Below are 16,133 nucleotides of genomic sequence, written 5' to 3'. Positions count from 1 at the left end.
CTTGCTCCTCCCTCAGCTGCTTGATGCAGTCAATCAGGAGCTAGAAAGTACTCTCACTGGAGTCAATAACAGCTTTTTCTGTGCATGGACTTGAGGGTGCTTCATTAGGCACACTGGAGCTCTCCTGTGAGCCAGCCCTGGAGCTGGCAGTGTGTAGTGTGTTTAGCGAGCAAGCCTAGGAGGGAAACAGGCAAGTGCATAAAAGAAGGATTTTGTAGAATACCTCTATTCATTTCCAAGGGAAACCAAATTAAAATTTACAGGGACCACTCATCTATCATATGCATTAAAGTACATATTATGGCTGAAATGTGCATTTAATGACAGTTTCTTTGGGTTCCAAAATATATACAGAGGTGACCGCTACTTGCACATGATAATTGACAGAATATGAACCCCATTAGGTGATAGTCGTGTTAGGTCTTTAGACGGTGTTATAGGCATCTGGTGGGTGATTACTACATGGGCACTCTCAGTTTGAACAAAAGAAAAAACACTTTAGCAATAGACTTGGCATAAAAGCTACCAATACTTTATATTAACACTTTTGGCAGGTTTGGCAAATATGGCAGATTTTAAGATGGTTGGCAGTATCTGGTGTGTAAAACAGAGATTAGATTGAGATGTAGATGAACGCTCAGTGTGGAAAAGGCTCCAAAAATGGTAAGTAGTCAGAACCAAAATATGTTAATGTAAATTATAGGCAGACTTTTTATGCTCTGTAAATTATTGTCTATTTTCTTCCAGATTCTGCATTTGTGAGCAAATATAATATAGATTAAACATTGAAAATATAGGTACATTAAACATTGAAAACATGTTTGGCTTCTCTGATTTTTCTGGATAATTTTGCTGGATAAGCCATCTGTGGCACAATCATGGTGTAAATCCAACACTTATCTAAAACTCTTAATCTATGCTCTACCCCCCTCTTGCTGTGAGAAAAGAGTGACTGTATATCACATCACTTATATATATATAGTATATTCTATCCATCCAGATAGGATGATGCTCATTGAACGTCAGTGGTGCATATAAACAATATAATTTAAAATCATTGTTTTTTTGTATTTTTTGAAGGTGCAAAAAACTGAAGTATCCCAAGGAACTTCCCCAAATTTCAATAATTTTCATCTTTGTCAATGAAGCTCTCTCGGTGATTTTGCGATCAGTACACAGTGCAGTGAATCACACCCCTGTCCACCTTCTAAAGGAAATAATTCTTGTGGATGACAACAGCGATGAAGGTATGGAGTTCATATGTTATCATTATTTGTAAATAGATACTTATTGTTGATTTAGCATTCTACTGGTCCATGGAGATACTTGTGGAAAGAGAATCCAGAGGCAGTTAAGAGGAAAGTCTTATGCCAATAACAGCAACCCATTCCAGAAGGTTGATCTCCCAGATAAGTATAATCACCTGGAGCTTCCAGAGAAAAAACTTGATATAGCTAAACAGCAGCTAGTGGCTTGAAGAAGGTAAGCAGGTAAGTAATCATATGAACAGTAGAATTTCAAAAAGAACAGACAAGCTATGTTGGTGCACTGAAATCAGGATAGCTGGGTGGGGTTAAGCTTAGTCAAATATCAAGTCATGGTCAGTGGACAAAATATTTCCAAAGTTGTTAGACAAAACAGGTTGGTGCACACAAATGTGGGTAGATAAGCATGGATTACCTTAGTGAATATCAAATCATGGATAAATAAGACAGCACACATCCCTAATCACAATAAACAATGTAACCAGAACATGGAGAGAAATAGACTTATAAGTGCTACAGACAGGGGCGTAACTAGAAACCAAAGGGCCCTGGTGTGAAAATTGCTCGGGCCCCCACCCCAACTTCACCAATCAACATGTCCCACAATGCAACCTTTAACCTAAAACAGCTTGTGAGCACCTTTGTCCCAAGCAGCTTATGAGCGCTATCCTAACTTCTAAACAGCGTGTTTGTGCCATCTCTGCCCCAGCTTGTCAGTGCCCCCAAACAGCTTATCTGTTCCATCATTACCCTCAACCAGCTTCTCTGTGCCATCATTGCCCCCAAACAACTTTATTTGCCCCGACACAACTAAATGTCCATTCTCACACACAGTCACACATCCATCCTCACACACAAAATTACACAACCATACTCACACACTGTGACATTCTGCCCTGGTTTCCTGGCTCCTGTATTGTGTATTCAGGTTTTTGGACTGTTCCTAGTTCAGCCTCTAGTGGCCGCTCTGCCTATGTTTCTGCTCTCCTCCTACTGTTGCCACCTGGCCTCGTTACCTGCTGCCCTGCAGTATAAAGGGCTGTAGCTTCCTGCAAACTGGGCCTTGGCATTGTAGTAATAGGACTGTTTTGCCCTGGTCCTGTTCCTGAATTATTCCTGGCTTCCTTTTGTACCTGATTCTGGATTGCTCCTGCCTTCAGCCCTGCGAGTGGGCTTCTTGTCGTGTGCCCTGCAAGTGGGCTTCTTGTCGTGTGCCCTGCAAGTGGGCTTCCTGTCGTGTGCCCAGCCTGAGGGCTTCCAGCAGCATGTCCAGTCCTGTGCTCTGCCAGTGAGCTTCCAGTCGTGTGCCCTGCCGGTGGGCTTCTATTTCAGCATCAGCCTTGCCAGTTCCAGTCCTGCACTTCTGTCTGCTGTGCCTGTCTACTTTGCACCATGAATTGCGGTGTACAAACAGACAACGCCATCCCTGCACCGAGGCCCCTCGCTAACCTGCTTACCCAGTGTGTGACAGAATGCCAAGGCCATACTGAGGAGTCCGCAGGGATACCATCGGTGTTACTGATGCTGGCTGAGGGTATGCTGGTGTTGTGCAAGTCATTTAAGTGCATGGTTGAGTGCAGCACTAGGTGTGCTAGTACCAATAAGTCCAGGGCTGTGTCTGAACCTAAAAAGGTCCAAAACAAAAGTTATAAACGAAAACCCCTCACTAAAGCCGAAAAACAAAAGCGACGGGAGGGCAATTTATGCTTTTATTGTGGGGGGATAGATCACAGGATTTCTTTTTGCCGGTTCAGGCCACCTAAACCAGCTAAGTCCTCTGTTGCTGTTGAACAAAATATGCAAGCCTCAGAACATGAAAGTCATGGGGAAACTAGAGGTGAATCGGGGGAGGGTGAACCCAGTGCTCCCATTAACCCTTTCAATCCTGTCGTTGGGCCTAATGATCTTAAAATGCCTAGTGTGTCTGAACTTACAGGGGAGGAAAATATGTCTTTCGAGGCTCCAGATCTCAGTGAGGAGGACATAACTGAGAATCATTTTTGTAGTCCTATTTGCACTGTTAAAGAGGCTGTTTCTTCTACTCCCCGCAGACGCAAAACGTATAAAAGGAAAACTGTTGCTGCAAGGACTCCTATGGCGATTGGTTCTGTCAGGAGTACTACTCCTATCACTCAAAGCAAACGAAAAAATAACTCTGGAAAATTACAGACTGCACGACATCCTTTAGGGGCTCCAGGTCTTGTCTTGGCTTCTGACGGGACAATCTTAGGTAGAGAAAATCTTGCGCAGTATGAAAAACATTTAAGTGAACACAAGTCACTCCAATGTAAACGGCTACCTAATGAGTCTAAAAATGTTTCTTTGATAAGCCAAAATGATTCTGAAAGAACCCCTAGCGGCTTTTCTAAACCCCTTGTCCTTGGCACAGTGCTGGTCTCTGATAAAGCTGAGGTAAAGAAGAAAAAGAAACCTGGTGCTCGCCAAGAGAAGATTATGACAGCCCATACAGAGGAGTCGTGCTACGTTCTGCCACCAGATTGTACCTACCGTGTTTCCCCGAAAGTAAGACAGTGTCTTACTTTCTTTTTATCCCTAAAAGCCCCACTATGTCTTACTTTCGGGGTATGTCTTATATTGGGAAAAAATTGAGAGTGATGGGAGTTATGATGTACTTTTAGAGCATAATTAGATCATGAAAAAGACATTGGAAATGGTACAGCATAACACCCATCACTCTCACACACTTACCAATCAACACACCTACCAATCCACACGTATACCAATCCACACACATATACACAAATCCACACACGTATACACAAATCCACACACATATACACAAATCCACACACATATACACTAATCCACACACATATACCAATCCACACACATATACACCAATCCACACACATATACACCAATCCACACACATATACACCAATCCACACACATATACACCAATCCACTCTCACTTAATGCTTTCCTACCTTTCCTTTCTTCTTTCAGCTTCTTTTCCTCCTCTTCGCTCCTCTTCTTCAGTTCTTGTCTCCTTCCGGGTCAGAGGGCACGGACAGCGGTGGGCTTCAGTGTTGTGCGCCGGGATCTGACAAGAAACCCCGGCGCACAACAGCTGTTGCCGCGCAGATCACAAGGGAGCGGTATCGGAGGTCATTAACAGACCTCCGGCTCCCTTGAGTGATTTTAAGCCGGGTTGAACCCGGCTTAAAATCACTCAAGGGAGCCGGAGGTCTGTTAAAGACCTCCGATACCGCTCCCTTGCGAGCCTGCTCCTCCAGCGGCGGACATTACTGTCCGTCTCTGGAGGGGTGCCGGGTGCCGCAGGTTGGCACCCCCTGGAGTGTGGCGCCCTGTGCGGTCGCACACCCCAAAGGTCGGCCCTGCTCTAAGGGGCCGGCCTTAGGGGTCTGCGGCCGCACAGGGTTTAAATAAAAACATCGGGGGTTTTTTTCAACTTTATTTAACATCCTCCATGTTAAATAAAGTTAAAAAAACTTTATTTAACATGGAGGATGTTAAATAAAGTTAAAAAAAACCCCCGATGTTTTAATTTAAATCCTGTGCGGCCGCAGACACGTAAGGCCGGCCTTGGTGGGGACTTCCCGGCCCCTTAGAGTGGCGGACCCGGCAAATCCCCCGTGTTTCCCCGAAAGTAAGACATATGTCTTACTTTCGGGGTACGGCTTATATTAGCCGACCCCTCTGAAACCCCCGATACGTCTTACTATCGGGGGTGTCTTACTATCGGGGAAACACGGTATGCCTCTGATGGGACTGTAGTGAAAGTTAAAGACCTACAGATTTATGAAAATATGTTGTGTACTAATTCTGACTAGTTACCTGTTCATGCCCTGTCTGTCTGGTTTTCTGTATTAGGGACTGGAGTGTGCTGTTTTCAGAAGCTCCTTTTAGTGTGGTCCCTCTTCGTTTCAAGTTTTGTCACGTCCTGAGTTCGCTCCTTAAAGAGGGGGTACTGTGACATTCTGCCCTGGTTTCCTGGCTCCTGTATTGTGTATTCAGGTTTTTGGACTGTTCCTAGTTCAGCCTCTAGTGGCCGCTCTGCCTATGTTTCTGCTCTCCTCCTACTGTTGCCACCTGGCCTCGTTACCTGCTGCCCTGCAGTATAAAGGGCTGTAGCTTCCTGCAAACTGGGCCTTGGCATTGTAGTAATAGGACTGTTTTGCCCTGGTCCTGTTCCTGAATTATTCCTGGCTTCCTTTTGTACCTGATTCTGGATTGCTCCTGCCTTCAGCCCTGCGAGTGGGCTTCTTGTCGTGTGCCCTGCAAGTGGGCTTCTTGTCGTGTGCCCTGCAAGTGGGCTTCCTGTCGTGTGCCCAGCCTGAGGGCTTCCAGCAGCATGTCCAGTCCTGTGCTCTGCCAGTGAGCTTCCAGTCGTGTGCCCTGCCGGTGGGCTTCTATTTCAGCATCAGCCTTGCCAGTTCCAGTCCTGCACTTCTGTCTGCTGTGCCTGTCTACTTTGCACCATGAATTGCGGTGTACAAACAGACAACGCCATCCCTGCACCGAGGCCCCTCGCTAACCTGCTTACCCAGTGTGTGACACACACACACACAATTACACATCCATGCTTACACACACCCAATTTCACATCCATGCTCACACACACACAAAATTACACATACATGCTGTCACACACACACACAATTACACATACATGCTCACACACACAATTACACATCCATGCTCACACACACAGGTACACAGCTCACATACATTTACTCATACACATTCATGCTCACATATATACATATATACAAACACATATACATACTACCCACCTCCCCCTGCTTACCTCTCACCGCTCCTCCTGCAGCTTGCTGTCCAGCTACTCGCACACTGGTGTGGTCCAGGTTAAAGAGGCCCTTTCTAAACTATTTTGAATCTGTATGATGAGATAGGAGGAAGGAGCCCCATCGCAGCTGCGACCGCTGTAACCCCTGTAGTTACGCCAAAGGCTACAGACACATCATCAGATACAGAAGCAGAAAAAACAAACAAGGATGAATAATGAATTCAAAGATATTTCAAGTGAAGTAAGGCAAGGTTCTGTTCAGCTTAGGCAAAACATTAATTACACTCTCTGGTATGTTAATATACTGAGCCTTAGCAAATTTGACATTTTATTATTACCTCTGCAGCTTTAAGCACATAAAACAACAAACATTGTTAAGTGATTTCGATGGCAACAACCTATCAGTGCCTGATTTTATATCACATCACAATTAAGTGTTCCCTCCAAAAAAATATATGAATAAAGCCAATTCTTTCTGGGAACGGCATTAAAGAAGACTAGGAAATGTGTTCCTAATGCTGCATTTGGTTGAAAAAAAGTGGTCAATTTAGTAGAGTACATGAAAAGAACCTTTAATTATTCTTTAATAATATTTACATTTATAAAAATAATTCCGAACCACTTGATCCCATAAAACTATTATGTTTATGAAACATTTGTTTCAGGATTTTATGAAAATACTTTTTTCCGCTTTATGGTGCCTTTTTCACAATTAGGATGATAAGTTAAAAGAAAAAGGAAGAACTGTCCATTGTTTTAGAATGTTATAAAGTAATATGAAATGTACAATATAATTGTAAAGTCAAAGGTAGATCTTTTAACTTCTTATTAGCCCATATGTCCCTAGCTCAATCTTTGTTAATGTCTTCTAATCAATCAATAAAGATTTAAAATACTGAATAAAAATGTTAACAGTCATATGGATATATATATATTTATTTATATTTATTTCTGTTATTATAGCACTGTAAAACATTTATTATTTGCCAATTGTAACGTGTCAAAATTATTGTTTTTGAGGCTAACCTTAGAACTGAAATTATTAGGGAGTATTATGCATTATAGGCACTGAGTATTTTATATGCCATGAATCATGATAGTTTGATACTATGCCAACTAATTATGTCAATCTGTTCTATTCATCTCTCATTGATGAAAAAATTAGAACATTTAAAACTCTAAAAGAAACAAACAAAACGTAATCTTGAATAGTATCTTACAGTTAGGACTATGTTATATTTTCTCCTTTTTAAGAATTATTCATGCAATATAAATCATGTTACTAAACAATGTACAGACGCCGGCACCTCTAAATATATTAGTAATAATTAGACTTGGGCGCCAGCCAACTGTTCTTGTTTGTCTTTGTGGGGGGAAAAATCTTCGTATTCCACGAATATTCGCCTGTTCCTGTGTTCGGTTCAGGTGAATATTCGTGTGCATTCTTCGTGTTCGTTTTTTTCTTCGTTTTTTGTAGAAGGGATTAATACGGGGTTAACGCGGTATGGACTACGCAGCAGCTTTGGCTCCAGGAGTTTAAATGTCCGTACGAGCAACTCTATTGGTCGCCTGCAGGGGCCTCCTCTGCCATCAACCAACGAAGTACACCTGTACTTCAATGGTTTATGGCAGACGAGCCCTCTGCTGACGACCAATAGAGTCGGACTTTTAAAATCCTGGTCCAGCAACTTGGCCCACAGAGACCACTGGTCTCCCTGCTACAACAGTTAAAGGTATGTACAAGCGACTTTATTGGTCGTTCGTACACACTTTTAACTGTTGGAGCAGGGAGACCAGTGGTCTCTGCAGGCCAAGTAAACCCCTGACGGCGAACCTACGGATTTCCGAAGACACACAACACGAAGAATCTTCACGTTAGTCTTTGTTTTCGTCTACTAATCTCCCTGTTCCCTTCCCCATCTAGCCTGGCTTATCTACGCAGCACCACAGGGGTTGACGGAAGCAGAAATCCATAGGTTCGCCGTCAGGAGTTAAAAAGGCCGTGAGCCTATTGGTTGCCTGCAGGTTCCTCCTCTGGCATCAACCAAATACTAAGAAATGCATGACTTATATTATATTTGTGGTTGTTTTCTCAATATTGCAAGCATATATCTAGGAACCCTATTTCTTATATGAGATATTTGACTTTTTCTGAATTCCATTGTATAGTTTAGTACACTAAATAAACCAATATCATAGTGTTTACAACTTATGTATTAGAAATCCACCTTATATCCAAACCATGAGAGCTGAAATGTTAACTTCCTGTTATCAAGATCTGCACCATCATTCCTCTTCATTAAAATATGAAATTGTTGGTTGATTCTGACAGCTTTTGTAAAGGCAGGGTAACATAGGAAATTTATGTAATTTAAAATGTGCTAAAACCTGTGGGCCAGCACTTTTTCTTTGAATAACACAATGAGCGGGGGTTTGCTTGGTCAATGCATGATATTTCATGATATTTCACATTTTTGTACAATATACAAATACTAGCTGATGCGTCCATCATTAAAATGATGGTAGCTGTTCCACTTAAATCATAGAAGATGATTTCCATATATGCCACTTGAGGTGGATAATACATTTGAATGTGTAAACTGAGTCCAAACCAAGAGAAAGACAAAGTCAATATCTCTGTTTAAAATATAGTAATATATAGTCAATATATATATATATATATATATATATATATATATATATATATACAATAATTTACCCGATTTCCTATGAGTTGCCAGCTCCCTAGAGATGATTTAATTGAATGCCAAGCAGGTTCTGATCTCTTCCGACACTCCAAATGACCTGGTAATAATGATAAATGATAAGAATGATAAATCTGCACTTACCTTTTTATCCAGTTAGGATGATGAATTTACACTCACTTTCTGTTAAGGAAAAAAATGAAGAAATATTACTTTTAAAGCGAACTGGAATGACAGAACAGTAGCTAAGCACAAATACATGCTTACACATCCCTTACTAAATGTTTAGTAAGGGTTCTTCATTGTAGGAAAATGGAGCTTTCTTAACAAAAACTTAATAGCACATGAGAAATACTTTGCTAACCGAACTGGGCAATCAGTCCGACGCACAGGTAATGCAGTTTATTGCAGTGATATATCACCTTCATTTCAGGGAAATTATATTATCACAGTTTTCCTTTTTATAGATTTCTGTCTTAAGAGTTGATTCTAAACACATTTAGACTTGTCTAAACAGTAAAATGAACCGAATACTACCTAAAAACATTCAATTAGATAAGATAAAGAACCTTGGGGGCAATAGAATCATCTGCCAGCCAGGGACTCTTTCAAAACACATACACATGGAAAATTACTGTTATAAGAATAATAATATCCATCCTGTGTGTGCGAACACTGCTTCTAAATTGGATTTTCCCCACATGCTTCTAACTAGATGGATATAGCCCCTGAGGGGCAGAGATATTGTGCACAAGAAAGCTTTCTAATGGCCATTTACTAAAGCAAAAGAAATGTTCACAAAAACAGTGTTGAGTTTTTTTTTTTTCCAATTGCAACTTAATAGAAAATTTTACCAACTTACAGTAAGGTACTTGTGGAGGGGCAATAGATGCATTTGATGTGTTGGCTTACTGTGCTAACTATGTTTTTTTGTTATTTGTTTTTAAGGGTCATACATTTAGATATGACCTCACAAGTATAAATATCAATTCGTTTAAATTCAGCAGGCCTTTGCTGGAGACTCATGATTAAATGTATGAGTTTAGTATGTTTCATGGCATGCACGTTAAGAAAAACACTTATATTCTGTAAATTATAGTATGATTACATCTTATGGCAAGTTAGATACACTTGGTAAATCATTTGAATCTGTCGGCACCATTAAAACATACATACATTAGTTTATATATAAATTAGTATATATATATATATATATATATATATATATATATATATGTGTGTGTGTGCTTGTTATATATTATGTGTGTATTATTATTATTATTATTTTTATTTAGTACCATCACCTTTTGCAGGGCTGTATATAATGTCGAGAGAGAGAGAGAGAGAGAGAGTGTTTCAGGAGCAAATATTATTATATTTTGTGTTGAATAAAAAAAATATCGCCTCCAGGAAATACAGAAAGCAAGTTTTTTTTATAAGTTACAATTAATAGTGTCATATACAGCTTTAACGTGGTGTTGACATTGACATATCAGATCTGTCATTCAGTACTGCATGTCTATAGCAAAAAGGAACACAACTGAAGCATGGGAACCGCTATAACAATAATTTGTGCCCTATACACAAATTATAATACATCTTCCAAGGCTCATTTAACTGTTTACATATTTAGACTATGTAATTGTAAAAAATTATAACATTTTGTATTTTCTCCACATTTATTGAACAGTTTAATCCCAAAATTATATTTTTTTATGTACTCCAATCAGGCCCGGACTGGGACAAAAAATAGGCCCGGGCATTTAAGCCTGAGCAGCCCATATTTATTTATTTATTTATTTATTTATTTATTGTTAAAGCCCACCCTTCATGTACCATCTTTGCATTTAATCATTCAGACAAATCATTAACACATTCATTAATGCAGTCTCACAAATCAAGCAATTCATCCTCACATGAATTCATTAATTGTCATACGCATTCACACTACCCCCTCTCTTAATCTTATCTGCCCCTTCTCACTATGTAACCCCCTTCCCCACTTCTCAATATGTACCGCCTCTATCTATCCCCTCTCCCCCTTTCTCACTATCTAACCCCCCCTCTGCCCCTTCTCACTGCACCCCCCTCCCTCACCCTACTTACCTTGTTGCCGGAGCAAGCAGCAACTGCGACCGGGCCCGCGGCAGGGCAGGATTGACTTAGGGGCTAATGGAGCTGCAGCTCCAGGCCCCCACCTTAAAATAGGCCCAGTCAGGACCGGACTGACTGGTCCTATATGGCCGCATTAACGCAGAGCCCCTTAAGCCCGCCGCAACTACCCCCTCCTAACTATCTACCCTCTCCCTCTTTGAAGTTCACTTACCTTTCAGGAGTCCTGCAGTGGGGGTGCAAGGCCTCTGCCTCCCAGCTCTGCCACTGTATGGAACAGTATAGAGTGATGGGAGTTATGATGTACTTTTAGAGCATAATTAGATCATGAAAAAGACATTGGAAATGGTACAGCATAACACCCATCACTCTCACACATTTACCAATCCACACATATACTAATCCACACATATACCAATCCACATTTACCAATCCACACATATATACCAATCCACACATATATACCAATCCACACACATATACCAATCCACACATATATACCAATCCACACATATACAAATCCACACATATATACCAATCCACACGTATAGCAATCCACACGTATAGCAATCCACACGTATAGCAATCCACACGTATACACCAATCCTCACACATATACCAATCCACACATATATACCAATCCACACATATATACCAATCCACACATATATACCAATCCACAAACATATACCAATCCACACACATACACCAATCCACACACATATACCAATCCACAAACATATACCAATCCACACACATACACCAATCCACACACATATACCAATCCACACACATACACCAATCCACACACATATACCAATCCACACACATATACCAATCCACAAACATATACCAATTCACATACATATTCCAATCCACACACATATACCAATCCACACACATACACCAATCCACACACATATACCAATCCACACACATATACCAATCCACACACATATATCAATCCACACACATACACCAATCCACACACATATACCAATCCACACACACATACCAATCCACACATACACACCAATCCACACACATATACCAATCCACACATACACACCAATCCACTCATATATACCAATCCACACATATATACCAATCCACACATATACCAATCCACACATATATACTGATCCACACATATATACTGATCCACACACATACCAATCCACTCTCACTTAATGCTTTCCTACCTTTCCTTTCTTCTTTCAGCTTCTTTTCCTCTTCTTCAGTTCTTCTGTCTTCTCTGTCTTCTTCCTGGTTCAGAGGGCACGGACAGCGGTGGGCGCGGCTTCAGTGTTGTGCGCCGGGATCTGAAAACAAACCCCGGCGCACAGCAGCTGTTGCCGCGCGGATCACAAGGGAGCGGTATCGGAGGTCTTTAACAGACCTCCGGCTCCCTTGAGTGATTTTAAGCCGGGTTGAACCCGGCTTAAAATCACTCAAGGGAACCGGAGGTCTGTTAAAGACCTCCGATACCGCTCCCTTGCGAGCCTGCTCCTCCAGCGGCGGACATTACTGTCCGTCTCTGGAGGGGTGCCGGGTGCCGCAAGTTGGCACCCCCTGATGAGCGGCCACCCCTGGAGTGTGGCGGCCGCCCCCTGGAGTGTGGCGCCCTGTGCGGTCGCACACCCCAAAGGTCGGCCCTGCCCTAAGGGGCCGGGAAGCCCCCACCAGGGCCGTCCTTAGGGGTCTGCGGCCGCACAGGGTTTAAATTAAAACATCGGGGTTTTTTTTTTTCAACTTTATTTAACATCCTCCATGTTAAATAAAGTAAAAAAAAAAACCCCGATGTTTTAATTTAAGCCCTGTGCGGCCGCAGACCCGTAAGGCCGGCCTTGGTGGGGACTTCCCGGCCCCTTAGAGTGGCGGACCCGGTCGCAGTTGCGGCGGGCTTAAGGGGCAGGTGCCCCTTATGCCCTGCGTTAATGCGGCCGTAGGTAGGGTAGGGGCCTGGAGCTGCAGTCAATGCGGCCCTGCCGTGGCCCGGCCCACCGGGCAAATGCCCGGTGTGCCCGATGGCCAGTCCGGGCCTGACTCCAATGCATTTTCCTGTATGCTAATTAATGCGTGCATTCATTAGTTATTGGAGTTAGAAAATAAGACATTAACGCAAAGATTGTATACAAAGTTTATTAATGATCCATACAGCAATATACAGGTTGGTGATATAAGAGGTAGTGTGATGCATTTGGGCTCAGCTGTACACATCTAATGAATTTCATTCATGCACATTTTCAATGAATGGGACGCATGTCCAGAACAGGGCACCACACCCATACAAGTGAATTTACCTAGGAAAAATGTGCAAGAAGGTGAAACATGTAATCTGATTAGATGACGCTTTAAAAGGGTACCAAGGACAATCATTAGTGATTGGTTATTGTGGTCCCCCAGTGTAAGTATCTCACGACCATTGTATCCTCTAGTCATCTCTAGCTCTTCTTTGCCTTACGTTCTGATTGAAGGATTGAGGATAGGAAGTCCTAAATTCAAGTTAAGCAAAATGGCAGCGCTTTCAGTGACTTCCATTCCCTTGATTGGAGGATCAGGTAGAGGACATCAGCGGAACGGCCTCCATTTTGGTGGAAGTTCCAGCTGGGTTATGTGTGCGGAAATTCTGATGAAGACAGAAGATTGAATATAGCAGATTGAAGATAGAAGAGAAGGGAGAAGGTAAAAGACAGAAGATAAAAGATGCAGAAGATGCAGAAGTGGTCAGTAGAAGCGAGTGTTCGGCAGGGGAGATAGGGAGGGAGTGAGAGTATGGGAGAGTGTGTGAATAAAATGTGAATGCGGCCCACGTATTTCGTCGGGCGTCTGGACTGGATTTCATTTCGGTAAATTTGTAATTTCAACGAATCCAAATGCACGAGTCTAATATATATAATATATATATAATAAATTATCCTCATGTTTATATTTCTATATATTAAATGTATATATGTGTGTATGTATATATATATATATATATATATATATATATATATAAAGAGAGAGCAACAAAGAAAGAGAGAAATATAAACGTGAGGATATTTTATTTTTTAACAGAACTGACACATACCAGTATCTGAGATTTCAATTATGTGAAGCATGCGTGGCTTCCTTATGATTTCCGATTGAAATTGAACTTGCTGGCAGCATCCCACAGCAAAACTGAAAGCAGTGCTTCCTTCACTTGCCAACAGGAAGTCATCTAGTGAATGGACACAGATCAAAAAATCTTTGATCACTATCCTAGGTTCTGCCAGTAACTCTGTGGATCTACTTATCAAAGTTTCAACTTCCAAAACGCCATATGAAAGTGCTTAAAGGACTGGAAAGGGTTCAATATTTTCTGCCTGCTCAGAAAATTAATCTTAACCCGTTTAAGTCCTTCATACTAACTGATGTATAATGTTGTTTTAATTTTTAATGAACATTCTCATTGGTGGTAGACACAGTTAATATGCAAGTCATTCACCGGTTTATCACCGTATACACAGGAAATCATATAAATGAATAAATGACACTTGCATAGTTTATATGAATAAAAAGAACACAGTCTAGTATGATATATTTATCCCTGCCAAGTGACTCTCGGACTTGATTTAATCGCAACAAGCACCACCATTGCAATGTTTGATCTGAGCAGGTAGGCAAGGAGCCGATAGTTCTACTGATATTTATGTTTTTCTCCTGTTGTAGCAAGGACCTGTTGTGACTGTTGTTTAAGAGATACTGGATATTGAGTATTATGCATGATGGTTTTAATGGGAGGGTAGAAGGCCATTGTGAGTCTACTATTATCTGTTACTACAATCACCAGTCAGATTGATCATATGTAACAAATTTCACCTAATAGATCATAATTAGACAGCCTATACCGTATTAAAAAATTCTAGTAAGTAGCATTAACATTATTTGAGTTCAGTAGTAAATGAAATCTGTTTTAAATTATGCTTGGGTTAACATGGTAAACAAATTTGATTTATGTCTTTTTTTGTCTATGTGTTCTATAGAAGAGCTAAAGGGCCCTTTGGAAGAATATGTACATAAGCGATATCCAGGATTGGTTAAAGTGGTCAGAAACCATAAGAGGGAAGGCTTGATTCGAGCACGGATAGAAGGCTGGAAAGTAGCCACTGGACAAATCACTGGATTTTTTGATGCGCATGTAGAATTTACTGCGGGATGGTATGTAAACAAAAACATCCTTCAGGACTTACGTCTTTATCCCTACCCGTGAAGCATGCGGTCACATTTCCTGGGGAGATGAATTGTGAAGTCATGCTAATTGTGAAATATTGAAAAATATGGTAAAGGTTATAATTCTAATCATTATACATTAACGCTTGCACTCACAACATACATTGGATTGCAAGAAAGTCAAATGGACGTAAGTTGATGTGAGTTGAGAAAAGCAAGTAAATCACATTAACTAAGGGGGAAGTGGGAGGTACTGTGCTGTGAGAAAGTATTTACCCCGTCTTGACTTTTCTTCCGTTTTTCCATTTGTCAAATGTACGTGTTTCAAATTATCCAACTAATTTTAATATAACACAAAGACAACATGACTAAACACAAAATGCAGCTTTTAAATGATCATTTCATTAAAGGTAAAGATTTAATCGAATCCTTTATTACCCATGTGAAAAAGCAATTGTCCCCCTAAACCTCATTAATAACTGATTGTGCCACCCTTGGCAGCAGTAACTGCAATCAAACACTTTCAATAACTGGCAATGAGTCTTTCACATCGCTGTTGAGGAATTTAGCCGACTCTTTTTGGCAGAATTATTTTAATTCAGACACATTGGAGGGTTTTCGAGCATGAACTGTCTTTTAAAGGCCATGCCTCGATATCTCAATATCTCAGTCATTATGTTTATTTTGAACAATTCAAAGGTGGACTTGCTTGTGTGCTTCAGATCATTGACCTGCTGCATAACCCAACTGTGTTTGAGCGTTAGGTCATGAACAGATGGCAAACATTTCCTCCTTCTGGTAGATACCATAATTCATGTTTCCATCAATTACAGCAAGTGGCCCCAGTCGCTTTCTTATTGTGGAATCATGAACACTGAGTGAGGCCTGTAGTTGTTTACATGTTAGTTAGGGTTCTTTTGTGACCTCCTGGATAAGTTGCCGTCACCACTGTTCCAAGTTTTCTCCATTTGTAGATAATGTAGACTTCTCACCATGGTTGGCTGAAGTCCCAGAATTCTAAAAGTGGCTTTGTAACCCTTTCCAGACTGATAGATGTAAAGG

At 41.1% G+C, this 16,133-nt stretch overlaps 1 protein-coding gene across 1 annotated transcript in view; it reads left to right on the top strand.

The window, feature by feature from the left end:
* The window catches only part of GALNT17 (polypeptide N-acetylgalactosaminyltransferase 17), a 147,481-nt gene that overhangs the window by 57,201 nt on the left and 74,147 nt on the right, over window positions 1-16,133 (top strand). Inside the window, exons 4-5 of the mRNA XM_053454914.1 lie at window positions 1,081-1,247; window positions 14,885-15,059. Coding sequence (XP_053310889.1) covers window positions 1,081-1,247; window positions 14,885-15,059 — 342 coding nt within the window. The remainder of the gene's footprint in view (window positions 1-1,080; window positions 1,248-14,884; window positions 15,060-16,133) is intronic.

The sequence above is a fragment of the Spea bombifrons genome, chromosome 2 (assembly GCF_027358695.1).
Source record: "Spea bombifrons isolate aSpeBom1 chromosome 2, aSpeBom1.2.pri, whole genome shotgun sequence".
NCBI lineage: Eukaryota > Metazoa > Chordata > Amphibia > Anura > Pelobatidae > Spea > Spea bombifrons.
This window is presented reverse-complemented; position numbering and strand designations above follow the sequence as displayed.